This window comes from Rhinolophus hipposideros (genome assembly GCF_964194185.1).
Source record: "Rhinolophus hipposideros genome assembly, chromosome: 7".
Classification (NCBI taxonomy): Eukaryota; Metazoa; Chordata; class Mammalia; order Chiroptera; family Rhinolophidae; genus Rhinolophus; species Rhinolophus hipposideros.
The window spans coordinates 67631037-67646791 of NC_138053.1; the positions used below are offsets into that span (position 1 = coordinate 67631037).

At 35.3% G+C, this 15755-nt stretch overlaps 1 protein-coding gene across 1 annotated transcript in view; it reads right to left on the minus strand.

The window, feature by feature from the left end:
* NDUFS4 (NADH:ubiquinone oxidoreductase subunit S4) overlaps positions 1 to 15755 on the minus strand; it is a 92207-nt gene that overhangs the window by 24729 nt on the left and 51723 nt on the right. The window contains exon 3 of the mRNA XM_081054449.1: positions 1964 to 2136. Coding sequence (XP_080910575.1) covers positions 1964 to 2136 — 173 coding nt within the window. The remainder of the gene's footprint in view (positions 1 to 1963; positions 2137 to 15755) is intronic.

Genomic DNA, 15755 nt, shown 5'->3' on the forward strand with positions numbered 1-15755 from the left:
TTTCAAATTGCACATGAATAGGCAAGGTTCTAAAACAATAGCTGAGAAGGCTGAAAGAACTGAGCGGAGATTTCAGCAGCTGTCTACTTGCTACAGGGGAGGCTGAGTTTGGAGTCCCACAGAGTTAGGAGGACTTGGTAAACACCTTGAGCTTTCTATCAAAACCCCAGAAAGGCCACGCCTTTTTATTTTTTAACTCTAATGTTCCAGAACTAAGACCAGAGGTAAAACTGAAACAGACCTACCCTAACAAAGCATAAAATATATACTCCACAAGTTCAAGGTGATCTACTGGTAATTTAACTGTCTGCTGGAACAAAACTCATCTCATTGCCACAGCTATTAACTAGATAAGCATAAGGGGTAGAGAACTGATAGGGTGTTGATACTTCTTAATATACATAGGTTTGACAATTAACTGATAACCAATGTTTCAGGGGTTAACTGGCATATTAACAAGAAGTCAGACATTCACCAAAACATACCCTGTTTTCCCCGAAAATAAGACCTAGTCAGACCATCAGCTCTACTGCGTCTTTTGGAGCAAAAATTAATATAAGACCTGGTATTATATTCTATTGCATTATGTCATATCATATCATATCATATCACATCATATCATATCATACCCGGTTTATATTATATTTATATTACGTTACATTACATTAAAGACATAGTCTTTTTATATTATAGTAAAATAAAACTGGGTCTTATATTAATTTTTGCTCCAAAAGACGCATTAGAGCTAGTTGTCTGGCTAAGTCTTATTTTTGGGGAAACACGGTATGTACAAGAATCTTCCTTTTAGTATTATGCATAATAACCCCAACTGAAAATGAACCAAATGCCATAAATAAATAGTGCAATGGATGAAACTTGCAAAGAGATGAACACGTTATAGTCTCAGGCGACTTAAAAAAGAGTAATCATAACATTTCAACCACTGGGTATGAAAAGTTGTTTCTTATAAATTTCTTTAGTCTCCACAAACATGATTTACAACACTATATATTACGTAAAATATAAAATCTAAAGATACGAAACACTAAAAAATTGTGCCTATGTATCATTTTGCCAAATAAAATATCATTCTATTTAAATTGCAACACAGCAGATATCTTTAACAAAATTTCTCCCAGGTATATAGACAGGGAAAAAAGTTAAATATCACACTTTTCTAAAGTGAGACAATTTAAACTGGTAACTATCTTCAACTGGAGACTGCACACACATAGTTTTCTAGAAACCTCAATAAGAATGAAAATTTTCTAGCTAATCTGGTTGTTTTCTCTAGTAGCAGCTTCTTTTATTCAACTAGAGGCAGTCCTGGGCCATATTCCACCATAGAGATTTAGGTCACTGTTTTACTGGTGCCACAGAATTTCTGAGCACTTTATTCCACTGCACTGTACATTTACTAATCACAAATCTCAGCAAGTTACAATTTCCCCTCAAAATAGCTCATATCTAAACTCAACTAGTCTCCTCCCCTTACAAACAAAAAAATACTTTATAAAGAAGTTTTAATTTTTTTTAATTTATTGGGGTGACAATTGTTAGTAAAATTACATAGATTTCAGGTGAAGAAGTTTTAATTTTAAAATAAGTAAAAGTGTCACTGATTATGAACACTACTTAAATAGTATATCTTAACGTACATAGCTTGGGGAACATGCTAACAGTGCTCACAATGTGAGCCATTTTTATCCAATAAACAGTACGCTGAAAAAGACTGTTTCTATGGTTTACTGTGCTGAGCCACACTTAATGTGAATATTAAATATATATGTAAATAAATGTAATATGTCTGTGTAATAGAACATGGTGATACACAAATTATCTCAAAAAGTACTGTCATAAAGCATACTGTACATGAAAGCTTGAAAATCAGTATATTTCAAAGGAAAATCAACACAGAAAAAGACAGCTGAAAACAATATTCAAATGAAACTAAAGTACTCACGTTGATGCCCAACCCATCAAAGGATTTTCCCATCGCTCCCTGGTATCAAACTCCATCTTCCATTTCTTCGTGTTGTTTACTCCAGACTGCATGTTATTGCGAGCAGGAACAAAGATCCTGACTTTTCGAGTTTTGATATGCTCTTCTGGAACGCCAGTTAAAGTAGTGATATCCTACAGAAAAACAAGCAAACACATTTCTAACAGTCCATATACACTATACCATACTTTGATGCTTTCTACATTCATGCAACTTTATTCAGATTTATTTGTAAATTGGGTTTTGTTAAAAGTTTTCTGGTTTATTTCACTATGCTGCTATTTTACCATATAAATTTCTATTTTGATATTTGGGAAAGTTCTATTGGAAGAGTGTTAGGATACAGAGGAAAAGGTTCATTAAAAAAAAAAAAAATTAGGACCCTTTTGTCCAACAAAGTATTGGTAATTTCTGAAAATTTTGCTGGTAGAAGAGCCTATACTCAACAGACTCTTATTTCATAAGCAGGTGTTAACTGGTAAGCACAGCAAGAATGTAAAAGTAAGGAGAAATAAAAAGTGACTAAATTTCAAATTTAACAAAAATCTATTCCCAGTGGTTTCTGTGTCAAACAGATTACAAAAAAGCATCCCCTTCGGAAGAAGGCCTCAACCTTTCTGTAAACAATTAAACCTTTTTGTAAAAAATTAAAATCAATTAACAACTTTAATTAGCATTTTTATTTATCTCCCTTTGGTGAAACCGACTAAAAAGAAAATGATACATCAAATCTATTCATAAAGGTAAGCTGAAAAAGTTGTACAATTTTTGCAGAAATGTGAAATAAAAACAAAGGTAACTTTCTTGACTTGCTCAATAAATCTATCGTTACAAATGCTCAACTGATGAATTCATACAATTTTGATGCCACTGATTAGATATATTTATCAAATTATAGTACCAGTCAGAACACAAAATAATAATTTGGAATTTAAGCCTCCATTTAGTAATGGAACATACTTTATTCTATCAAAGTAAGATCACAAACATATCATACTTATAAATGAAGCATTTTAAAATCGTGGTTTGCTTACTGAAGTAAATTTTAAATAATTGGTTAAGACTTCCAGTCAATATGGCACAGTATGCAAACACTGTGCTCATTTCCTCCCACAACCACATCAAAATCACAACTAAATTATAGAACCACATCGCTGAGAACCCCCTGAGGACTGGCTGAACAGAAGTCCTGTAACTAAGGAGAGAAAGACGAAGCCACATCACACTGGTAGGAGGGCTGTGGAGGGATATCTTGGCTGTGTAGTCATCCCCCCCCCACCCCAGGAGCAAGGGGTGCCAGCCCCACAGCAGGCTCCCTAGTCCATGGCTCCAGGGCCGGGAAGAGGAATCCCCATAACATCTGGCTGTGAAAACAAGAGGGGATTGCATACTAGTGAGATGGAGGGCTGCTGGAGACCTAGGCGCTACCGGTCTTAAAGATCCCAAGCAGACTCACTTCTCAAACTGACTCGCCTTGGGCTCCAGCACGAAGACAGCAGATCAAAACACACCAGGGACATACAGGGAGGAAGGGACTTACTAGCTTCACTATGATGGCAGGAGGAGCAAAGATTGGGACAGCTCTTCCAAGACTGAAGTGCTGGCAGGTGTAATGGTTCCTTTCTTTAGCCTTTCCCCAACCCAGCTGGCACAGCGCAGGTGGTGCCAAATTTGAGCTCTCCGTTAACATGGCTCACACCATCTGCCCAGCTCTGATTACCTGAGACCCCAGCACACCCAACTCAAGGGCCCAGCCTAACCCCTTCCAGTGGCTCCTCCATATCAGCAGCCTCCCTTGGATCATGCTGCTGAATTTCCTAACATCTCTCCAGGGTCCACAAACCCCAAACAAGAAGCAGGTGGCCTCAGAATACCCTGTACCTCTCTTGCTAAGCTACCATAAACCCAGCACAAGTGGCAACCAGTCTCAACTTGCATTGTAACACCCATAAGGAGGCCCCAAAGCTGGCATAAGCTGCAGCCAGTGGTGTTCTGGAACATAGATTCAACTAAGCAGCCCAAAACCTGGCACAACAGGTGCTGGCCTGAGCTCATACTGTGGTGCCCACCAACACACCAGGCTATAATAATCAAAGTGGCATGGTGCTAGCATAAAAACAGACACTGGACCAAAGGAACAGAATAGAGAGGCCAGCAATAAACCCTTGCCTATATGATCAATTAGTCTACGACAAAGGAAGCAAGAATGTACAATCGGGTAAGACAGTCTTTTCAATCAACGATGTTGGGGAAAATGGACAGATACATGCAAAGAAATGAAACTGGGTACTTTCTTACACTATACATGAGAATAAACTTGGGCAGCCGTATGGCTCAGTTGGTTAGAGAGCAGGCTCTGAACAACAGGGTTGCCAGTTCGATTCCCACATCGGCCAGTGAGCTGCGCCCTCCAACTAGACTGAAAACAACGAGCTGCCGTTGAGCTTCCGAAGGGGCAGCCAGATGGCTCAGCTGGTTAGAGCGCAAGCTCTCAACAACAAGGGTGCTGATTCAATTCCCGCAAAGGATGGTGGGCTGCACCCCCTATAACTAAAGACTGAAAATGGTGACTGGACTTGGAGCTGAGCTGCACCCTCCACAACTAGACTGAAGAACAACAACTTGGAACTGATGGGCCCTGGACAAACACACTGTCCTCCAATATTCCCCAATAAAATTTATAAAATAAATAAATAAATAAATAAATAAATAAATAAATAAATAAATAAATAAACAAACTCAAAATGGATTAAGGACTTCAATGTAAGAACTGAAACCACAGGACTCCTAGAAGAAAACATAGGAAGTAAACGCTGATAAGACAAGGGGGATTATAATGGTAGCACTAAATCTTCTATTTTGAGATTGGATTTCTGGTATAATTCAATTTAACAAGTGTAATTTAGCTTGGGACTTTTTGAAAGTTTTCTTTCTTTTCTTTGCCTTCCTCCCCTGCCAAACCTTAATGACTCTGTTTACTATACATTTACTATGCATACCAGTTTCAATGTTTCTGTTTATTTCAGCCAGTGCTGGCCCTATGGCTTAGGAGAGGTTTTGCATGTGTATGGGATCCATTCCTGCTCCAACAGAAATCCACATAACATATGCAAAGGTTGAGATTAGCAGTTTAAGCACACATTCTCCCACCCCAAGGGACAAAGCCAAACTCAACAGAAAATTCCACTATAGGCGGAAGCAATTTACATCCTGGTTAGAAAATGTAAAGCTTCAGACAAAACAAAGACTCAAGGCAGTAGTTTCCAGCACTCTGCCCAGCCTACCCACCTTACTTTAATAAATCTTCCTTCTGTATTTCTACCTGCCTCATGAATTCTTTCACAACCCGCAAGCAAACAGCTACAACAAACTGACATCAATCTTAGTAATATAATTTTTTTGTGTCTCCTCAGGCAAAGGAAACAAAAAAATAAAATAAAGAAGTAGGACTAGCTTTGCGCAGTGGCAGTATCGTAGCCAATGAGGTTTATCCGAGGCGCGATTATTGCTAATTGAAAGAAGTAGGACTACTTCAAATTAAAAAGGTTTTGCACAGTGAAGGAAACCGTCAACAAAACGAAAAGACAATCTACTGAATGGGAGAAGATATTCACCAATGAAACAACCTACAAGGGGTTAATATCCAAACTATATAAGGAACTCGTACAACTTAATACCAAAAACAAACAGATTTTTAAAATGGGCAGAAGACCTGAATGGACATTTCTCCAAAGAGGACATACAGATGGACAACAGGCATTTGAAAAGATGCTCAACATCACTAATCATCATGGATATGCAAATTAAACCACAATGAGATACCACCTCACACCTATCAGAATGGTTATAACTATATCAACAAACAAGTGTTGGCGAAGATGTGGAGAAAAGGGAACCCTCGTACACTGTTGGTGGGATTGTAAACTGGTACCATTACTATAGAAAACAGTATGGAGATTCCTCAAACAGTTGAAAATAGAACTACCATATGACCCAGAATATAAGTTCTGGATATTTATCCAAAGAAATCTAAAACACCAATTGGGAAAGATAATACACACTGCTATGTTCATTGTAGCATTACTTACAATAGCCAAGATACGGATGCTACATAAGTATTCATCAATAGATAAATGAAGAAGTGGTGTATATATAGTATACAACTGAATATTACTCAGCCATTTAAAAGAATGAAAACTTGCCATTTGTGACAACATGGACGGACACAGACGGTATTTTGCAAAGTGAAATAAGTCAGAGAAAGACAAATGCAATATGATTTCACTTATATGTAGGATCTAAATTACAAACTAAATGAACAAACAAAATAGAAACAAACTCATTGATAGAATAAATTGATGGTTGACAGAATAAATTGATGGTTGACATTGATAGAATAAATTGATGGTGGGAGATTGGGGGTATAGGTGGAAACGGTGACGGAATTAAGAAGTACAAGTTGGTAGTTATAAAGTTAGTCACAAGGATATAAAGTAGAGCATAAGGAATATGGTCAACAATACTGTAATAACTGTGTATAGTGTCAGATGGGTATTAGACTTAGCGGGTGATGACTTTGTAAGATATGTAAATGTCTAATCGCTATATTGTATACATGAAACTAGGGTTTCCAGGCAGGAATTCCCACCTGTTCTCAGGAATTTTTTTCACTTTCCTGTTCACAAATCCCGAGATACAAACTATTTTCTGTTCTCCACAATGAATCATTTCCACAAAGTGACGGCCGACACTACCAAAACCACCTGAGTTCAAAGAGCAGATTTTCACAATTTCCCGACTAACTTTTCTCGGGATTTGGGAACGGAAAAGCGAAAAAATTTCCTGAGAATGGGTGGGAATTCCTGCCTGGAAACCCTACCTGAAACTAATATATGTGAACTGTAATTTTAAAAATTTAAAAATTATTTTAAAAAGATAAAGAAATTGGTAAACACATAGATCAACAAATGTTGCCTTATAAAATTATTAAAATAATGTCTAACTCATGGCATTTTAAAACAATTAAGATGCTGAACAACAGTAACAACATAAATGAATGAATGATGGATGAATGAATGAATGAATGGTTAGAAAGAACAAAGTTAATATGAAAATGATTATACCAAACTTGTAAAAACCAGAAAATTTAATCCATTTTGTGTTTTAATTTCATTGTAACATATCCCCTAATTCTAAAGGCTAATCTTTATTTATAGTTCCACTCTAATCCATGTTGTGGACTCATGAATTAGTCAGCACTGTAGTACGTACTGGGAAAACTGTAAGTGTATTTCTGATTCCACTAGTCTTTCTACCCACTGATTAAAAGCACAGTTTTTAAAGTTATTTTAGTTGGCAACCAATTCTCTGCTTAACCCAATACCTTTCCATCTGTACCAATAATTAGATGTGTTTACTTTGTCAAAACTTGTCTGTTTGGAGAAACTATCAAAATGATCCATACAAACATTTACACAAATACGTACTTCTAGCATGTAATTACATTTTTTAAAAGTTTATTTTAATATAGGATAAAATAAAAGTGAGTACACTTGGTATATACCTTTTAAAGATATGAATGTAAGTTTTAATTGGTGATTCCCCCCGCCTCCGATTCAAGCCATTGTTTTCAGTCTAGTTGTGGAGGACATAGCTCCCTGGCCCATGTTGGCACGATGTTTCCCCCAAAATAAGACCAGGGTCTCATTAATTTTTGCTCCAAAAGACGCAGTAGAGTGTATTCTCAGGGGATGTCTTATTTTTTCATGTACAGCAATCTACATTTATTCAAATATAGTCAAGTCATCTTCTTCTGGAACATCACCATAATGTACTAAATGCGTCCGTCTGGCTGACGATCTTAACTGGGGCTTACTTTTGGGGTAGGTCTTATTTTCGGGGAAACATGGTATCATGATCCTTGTGCTCTACCCGGCTGAGGCAGTCAGTCGCCACCGCAGTCGGCTGCTCACGGCGCCCAGCTCCAGGGAGAGCCATTGTTAACAGTCTTAGCTGTAGAGGCCGCAGCTCAGGGGCCCATGTGGGAATCCAGCTGGCGACCTCCGCGATAGGAGCACAGTGCTCCAATCCCCTGAGCCACCCAAACGCCCTAACTGGCCATTTTTAATTGTCAAGTTCAACTTCAAAGAAACGTGATTTCCAGTATTATTATATTTAATGACTTTCTAAAGCATATTCTTCTACTCAAGAGCTTGAAAAAGACTTAACTCCTGGGGAGTCCTCAATACTTATTTCCTCCTTTGAATTCACTACAGCATTTGTAATTTGTCATAGTAACTTATTACTTAACATTATATATCTTTATGTTAATATGTACTATTTCCTCAGCTATAGTTCAAGCAGGGAACAAACAATATAAGTGTGTTACAAAATTATGGGGGTGGGGGGCATAATTTCTAAATTCCACAGCAACCCATCCATCTGAGCTTAGCTCATAAAATCTACAACTATATAAATTGGCGGCTCTTCAAATTAAGACCTATAGAAAAGGAACCATTTATCACCAGTTACCTCAGGAAGATGAGCTCATAGGAAAAACACTTTTTCTTTGTAAACGTCAATTAAATGTGATGCATATATGCCAAAGTAATTAAAAAACAAATGAAGCTTCAAAAATGGAAAATATAGTGATTTGTATTATCAAAGCAGGAAGGGATAGAATGATTTTTCAGGATGGAAAACCTCTTTAAAGTAAGTAGCTACAAAATGTTGCTAAGCTCTTTATATTCTGAACTCCTAACTACCAGCTTCCAAAAATTATGGCAATTATTTGTTGATATCTTCCCCCAATTTAAAGCTGCATTCAAACAAATGAGTTTCTGAATTCTGAAGTCCACGTTGTTCTGACATGGAATCCCTGCACGTGAGGTACTGCGGCGGAACTGAGCTGCTGCCAAAGGCAGGGAATAAAAAGGTTTGGCATCTCTCACGTATTTGACACCTAAAGGGCACAGAAGCTCTAAAATTCCTAGTCCCTGTAGGCACACTCTTAGTCTAGACAAACTGATTTCTCACACTTTTAAACTTTTAAAATGCATTACGACACTCTATTGTTATCATTTCATCCATACAGCTTCAGCTAGTGACAGAAGAACCTGTCCTTTAAGCGACATTTCAATGGGCTAAAGTTCCCACTCCAAGATTCCATTAAAACAATGTAATACTTCAAAAGAACTATGAGACACTATGTTGAACTCTTGTGTTATTAATGCTTTGCTTTCCCTCAAAGTTCTCACTGAACTACCTATGACTTAATTTTTGCAAAACAAAAATAAAACATCTGCAAATGACTTAAACTGTATTGAACTAGTGATATTCTCTGTAGATTTCTACTTCTGTATTGCTATTGGAATCATCTGTCATTTTTAAAAAATCTATTTATAAAAGACACAAATGCTTTGACTATGCCATTATTGCCTTTTACAGATTTCTCATTTTATTGGTAAGATAGTTAACTTATAAATAATCATTCATAATTTTTTATGATTACAAAAAGTTAAATCAGGTAAGATATGAAAAGCCTTCAGATTGGCACCTGAAGAACCTCAAGACTCACCAGTTAATAATTATCTGTAAATTCTAATAAAGCAAGTTACTTTATAGATAATATACAGACTTACTGAATTTTAAAACTAATTTTTAAGCAGTTGTGTCAAACAAGAAACCTATATTCCCATAATTAAAGAATGTCACTATCTTAAAGTTTCAGAAACACAATCTTATGTATAATATGCCATTTTAAAAACTAATTATGATTCAGATTAAATGGCATTCAAATAAAAATTTGCTACTGAAAAAATGCATATCATAATTCCAAAGTTCTACTCTTTCAGTAGAAAGCGTAGATAACTGGGAGAGAAATTCAAAAAATCATTAAGAAAGTATATGTCAGTATATATAAATGAATGTTATTCTTTCCAATATCAATTTCCATTATAAAATATTAGTTTTCTGCATAAAAACTGTATGATTCGGTTATCAACTGTCCCTATTTATCTTGTGTGAATTCAACTTATTTTTTTAACAAAGGAAGCAGGGAACAAGTAATGGGAAGTTGGTGTCAAAATGCAGAAAAACCTCCCAGCAAGCTTCTTGCAACCACCCAGGATTTAGAGTCTTGCTGGCCGCTCTCTTTTCAATACCAGAATTTCACACATTTCAATGACTATTATGACTTCAAAGAATCAAATTTTCATCATTGTCCGTCATCTGCCGGTTGATTTGTATAAAGGAGTTCTTCTGCATGCACTCCAAACAAAAGCCTCCTTACTTTTGTGGCTATATATCAAGTTTAAAAGTTTTGTTTGTGACAGTTGTGTGTTTGGTAAATTAGGGTAACACTGAAGGAGTGCAGCTGCTCTGCAGGAACCTCCTTTTTGGCACCATTTCACTTAAATAAAAACTGAATAATTAGCTTCTGCCTTTATTAAACCACAAAAATGCCACTGGCCTTAGTAATTACTTCCGGTTGCCCCACCCACTTAACCTTAATAGTTTACACTTGTCATAAAGAGAAATAAACGAAAAAGGTTTTCGCCACGTTAGATAAGTTTTTGATAGATCTCTCAGTACACTCAAAAGAGCCAAAATTTTTACCAGGCTTTTTTGGTAATAAGTTCACTAAGTTGCTTGTTATTATGGATCAATGTTGAAAAGTTTCAATAGCACATACTGAAACACTAAGTACAAGTATTGCTTATAGCAACTTGTTCCATTGGAGGCTCTTGCTTACCAATTATGTATTTAAATTTATTTTAAGAGCTAAAGTGATCTAAATTTGATGATTACATGTATATTCTACATTAATCATGAAAGATGTTAAGAAAGGAAAATAATCTTAGATCTGTAATAAAAACTTCAAGTACCCTAGATACCTAACACAAGAAACTCATTAAATGGTCTCATAAATAATGAAGAACATTTTATAAAATAAATTTTACAATTTGAAAAATATAAAGAGTTGGCAGATAGCATGACCATATATATTATATTTACTTACCACATAAGAACTTTAAACACTTCTAAAAAAGTTAGTGTCCACAGCAATTCAAACACTTTCAAAACTGTGAAAATAAGAGGTGTGCCAGTAGAACCAATTTTTGTTTGTTAAAGCAACACACTAATGTGGGAGTCCAACCAGGTAATGAAACAAGTGTTGGAATGTAACTTTCATTATATTTTGCATCTTGGGCAAAGCTATCATGGAACCAATAGTTAAATTTTAAATGGAATGTTGTTAAGATGAAATACATCATACAAATTATACTGCTAATTATATAACGATTAAAAACCTAAATAATTACAGACACGTGTCTCAATCTCAAACTATTTTCATTACTACTAGATCCTTCCGCACAGGATGGGGTGGAGCAATGGGTAAAAGCAAATGGCTGAGTCAAACCTGGGTTAGAATCCAACTCACAATTTTGGGCAAATTAAGACATTCTAATTCATCATCTATAAAATCAATTAAATACAGTATAATAAGGACTAAATAATGCTTGTCTTATGCAATAAAAAAATGTGTCTCCTTCATTCAACCAACAAAATGTGGTAGGTACATTTTTCAGTACCTACCACAACTGTATAGACATGATCTCCATTCTCATGAAACTTACAACTGAACTTTTTTAAAAAAGGACAGTGAACAAGTAATGAAATATTGGTGTCAAGATGCATAAAACCTCCCATCTTCCTTGAAAAATATGAGTTAGTAGTTAAAAGACAACAAAGGATTTTGCAATTTCAAGTCTGGAGAAGAGAAAAACCTAGCTTTTCTTTTTAAATAAAAGCTGAATACTCCATTTCTTGTATATGTCAAAAACACTGAGTATAATATATGTTAAATATGTTTTATTAAATATACAACCACATATTGAAAAGCCTATGACACTAATGAAATTGAAGTAATAAGGCACAATTTACCTTTGTTCATTTCAATTCAAATTGTAAGATGCTACTATGCCAAGTTATCTATGCCAGGGGCTGCAGAGAGTAACTAAATAATTATATATGAAATACAATATTGGCTAAGAACAAGGAATTTATGATTCAGATAAATCTGGAGGAACCCAAACTCCACCATTTGCTACCTGTGCAGTATTGACAAGTTGCTTAAACCCTCTGTATGTCAGTGTCCTCCTTTAAAAAATGTACTAGAAAACCTGTATTATGGCACTGCTTGGAAGGATTTAATCAGGATATGAAGTGAAATATGATAAATGCCATGGAGGTCATGGCGCTTGATTTCAAAGGTGAGAAAGTACCAGAAAATACCTGACCAAAGAGGGAGACAGTGATGATTTTTTCAGGATACTTATTATTTTAAAAAGAAACTATTAAAACATTATAACAACATTAAAGAGAAATTTTAAAATATATATCCATATGCTTAACACCCTAGCAACGGTTTTCTTACCTGTATTATCTACCATTAATTATCCATATTCACATCCATTTTATATAGACATTTATTTGGCACTGATTATTTTCAAGTATCACATTACTAACTTTAATCCATGTAGTTAACCAATGTTTCTTGTTTTAATGGCCTTCTTAATAATCAATGAAGTTGATGTAATGGACTAATTTCTTAGTCCATTTCTTATTGAAAAATCAAATTGTTTTATTATTAATGCTTTTAAGTATAGATTACTGCAATAAAAATCAGTAACCTAATTCTTTTAAGGTTAGTCATTGAGGATAGAATTAACTGAGTCACAGGTTATAAGAATTCCCATGGTCCCTGAGATGTTATCAAATTGCTTTCCAAATCAGTGGTAAAATTTTATACTGCCACCCACCACGTAGGCCCATTTCCCTTTATCCTCTCCTCTCAAGGCACAGAGAAGCAGGCATATACTAATTGTTTTTAATTTATTTACTGTGTGTTCTTCCATACGAAACCATAAAGGGGAGGATGAGTTTGATTTTTGACTTTTAAAAACATACAAAAAAAATTAACAGATTTCCTCAAAATTGACCTAAATGATATAATGTTACTTTGTTAAGAGCTGCTACCAGAAGACACAGGAATGAAAAATACCTAAAATCTAATTGCTCAAAATGTAATTCTGGAACATCATACGGATGTACAACCTCTGTAATGATGTAGGAATAGCAAATATTTTCAGATTTTACAGGATGTAGTTGTGGGGATCCAGAACTCACCACCCCAAGATGTGCCTCAATGGTACGCAGATTACTTTGAGCTAAAGGCAATTTTAGCTTCAGGCTGAAGAGAAACTTCTGCCCCCCCCCCCCCAACTACCTAGAAGAATTTGAATTAGAGATCTTGCCCATAAGAGATTATCAGACATAACTTCTTTTAACCTATCTATATATAGGGCAGGGCAAACCTCTAGTTACTAAACCTCTGCTCATCTTATCCTGAAATGACCTTTGGAAGCCCCAAGGCACCTTACGTCATCCCTAGCTCAGGATGTCTTATATACCTCAATCCCCCTTTCTATTTCTAACCTCTCATGTATGTGGGGTCTCTGACTCTCTCATGTACGTCAAGTTCCCATGGCTCAATATTAAATTTGATTTTTTCTTGTCAATCTGCCTCCTGTTGATTTGATTTATTCAGCCAGCCAAAAGATTTCCCCTTGCCCATATAGTTACGTGTTGTAGTATGGTTTGACATATGGCATAGCCAAATCAAGTCTATTAAGCAGCTATTTTATTACCGTATGCTACAATTTTTAATGATACAGAAATAAACTTTATTTTCCCCAAATCGGGGAAATCTATTGGAAGACTTCCTTCATCTTTTTAAGGAAATACTTGAAATACTCTTTGTTTTCTAACTTTGTAACAGCTGCAAGTTACTAAAAAAAAAAAAAAAAAATGCTTAAAAATGAATGATCAATACTGCCTCTATGAACCCCTGCATGCTTCACTGAAGCACTCTGAAAGTTACTAAGCTAAGAATTTGTTTAAACTTACAAGAAGACAAATGTAACATAATAACGATCAATGTTTTAATAGCTAAAGACTTTTTTTGCTTTTTAATCCAATGCTGCAGAATTTTTTTGGATTTTTAAATCATTAAAGTGATGTTGCTATATTAGGTCACATAGTAGCTTTTATAGTAGCTGAAATAAAATGAAAAAAAAAGAATTGGCCACAAAGCACTTGAAATGTATATAGCATATTACATTTTGAAAAGATCCAATCTGTTATTTCTTAATCAAATAGTCCACCTTATACCCTGGTAATAAGTTAAAAGGCTGACATACACACCGTATACATTAACAATTATGAGAACAAAAGCCAGATAAATAAATACATTAAGAATTATGAGAACAAAAGCCGGATAAATAAATAGGAAATAAATGTTGAATAAGTATCAGGGCAAAGGAACAGATGGCAAATGAACTTCCTAAAATCAAGTGATGGTTTAAGCAGTAAGTGAAATTAATTAAATCTGGAAAGGAAGCTGAAAATAAAAGAAAATGAGGTATCCAAAGCTCATGTTTCTGGTTTAATAAAACAGTATCCAAGAGGCAATGCTGTGGAAGTCACACTGGATTGCAGGGAGGCACACAAAAAGTATAAGTCAATACCTTGTTCATTTAAGAATAAAAGTTAAACTATGCAATAGAGGTTTCCTTTCTGACTTAAGAACTGATGTTGGTCAGTGAACTGAAAATACTAGTGAAAATGGGATCACTAAGTAAGGAAATACACACATGCAAGTGTGCATCAGTGTGCACACATATACACCACACTTTCAACATTTTATTATAACTCGAAAAGCATACATGTACATTCTTGTAATGATCTTCAGAGACAAGGCCAGTACCTTCTCTTTCAGTATAGATCCAGTGATTAGAATTTCAAGTGTTGTTTCTTCCATAAACTACCAAGAAAATATACCATCTACAATTTATAGGTTTTTTAAGTTGTGAAATGAGAATATAAAGACATTTGTGAAGCAATCTGAGTATGAAATCTGTCTAGATTTTATGATTTCCTTTTATATTACAACCTTTTATAATTGTTTCACCTAATTTGACAAAAATTGTCAGAAATTCACCTTTATTGTCTTTTCAAAGTATTCAATAGAATTGTCATAGAAAGAACTCTGTCCCCATATAGCATTCCGATTATAGTATTCATTTAACTTATGTAATTACAATGTCAAGTAAAATTGGCATAAAAAGGTGTGGAAAAAAGCAAAACTGAGTTTTAGTAAGCATATGACTCAATTACTGAGAGCTAAAGTCTGGTAGTACACTAAAACGAAACCTAAATTTCATTTTAGTTAAACGAAACCTAAACCATAGTATGTAGTGTGTCCGAGTGTTAGTATGTTTTATAGAAAGAATTGAGAGCATCAATAACTGAGCAAATCATTAAAGGTTGGTTTAATAAAGAAAGATTCATTAACAAAGCCATTATTGTAAAAGAACTGTCACAATGTAGTACGTGGCCTTTCACTGCCACCCATTATGGAGTAATAGGTACCAACTATTTTCAGATATTGGACAATTGGAAAACAAACATCATCATAATGTACTCCCTGAAAAAAGGAAAACTCATGATGTAGTCCTACAATTGTCCCAGCTTTATGCCTAGAGGCACATTCCAGATGATGGTGGAGCCCAGGCAGAACACAGTAGTCTCACTGAACAGAGAAGGTAGGAGAAATCAGAGTTCAGAGCTGCTGAGGTAGACTAACATTTGTGAGGCAGAGTTCTGAAGAGGAACAATTAGGCAAGTAAAA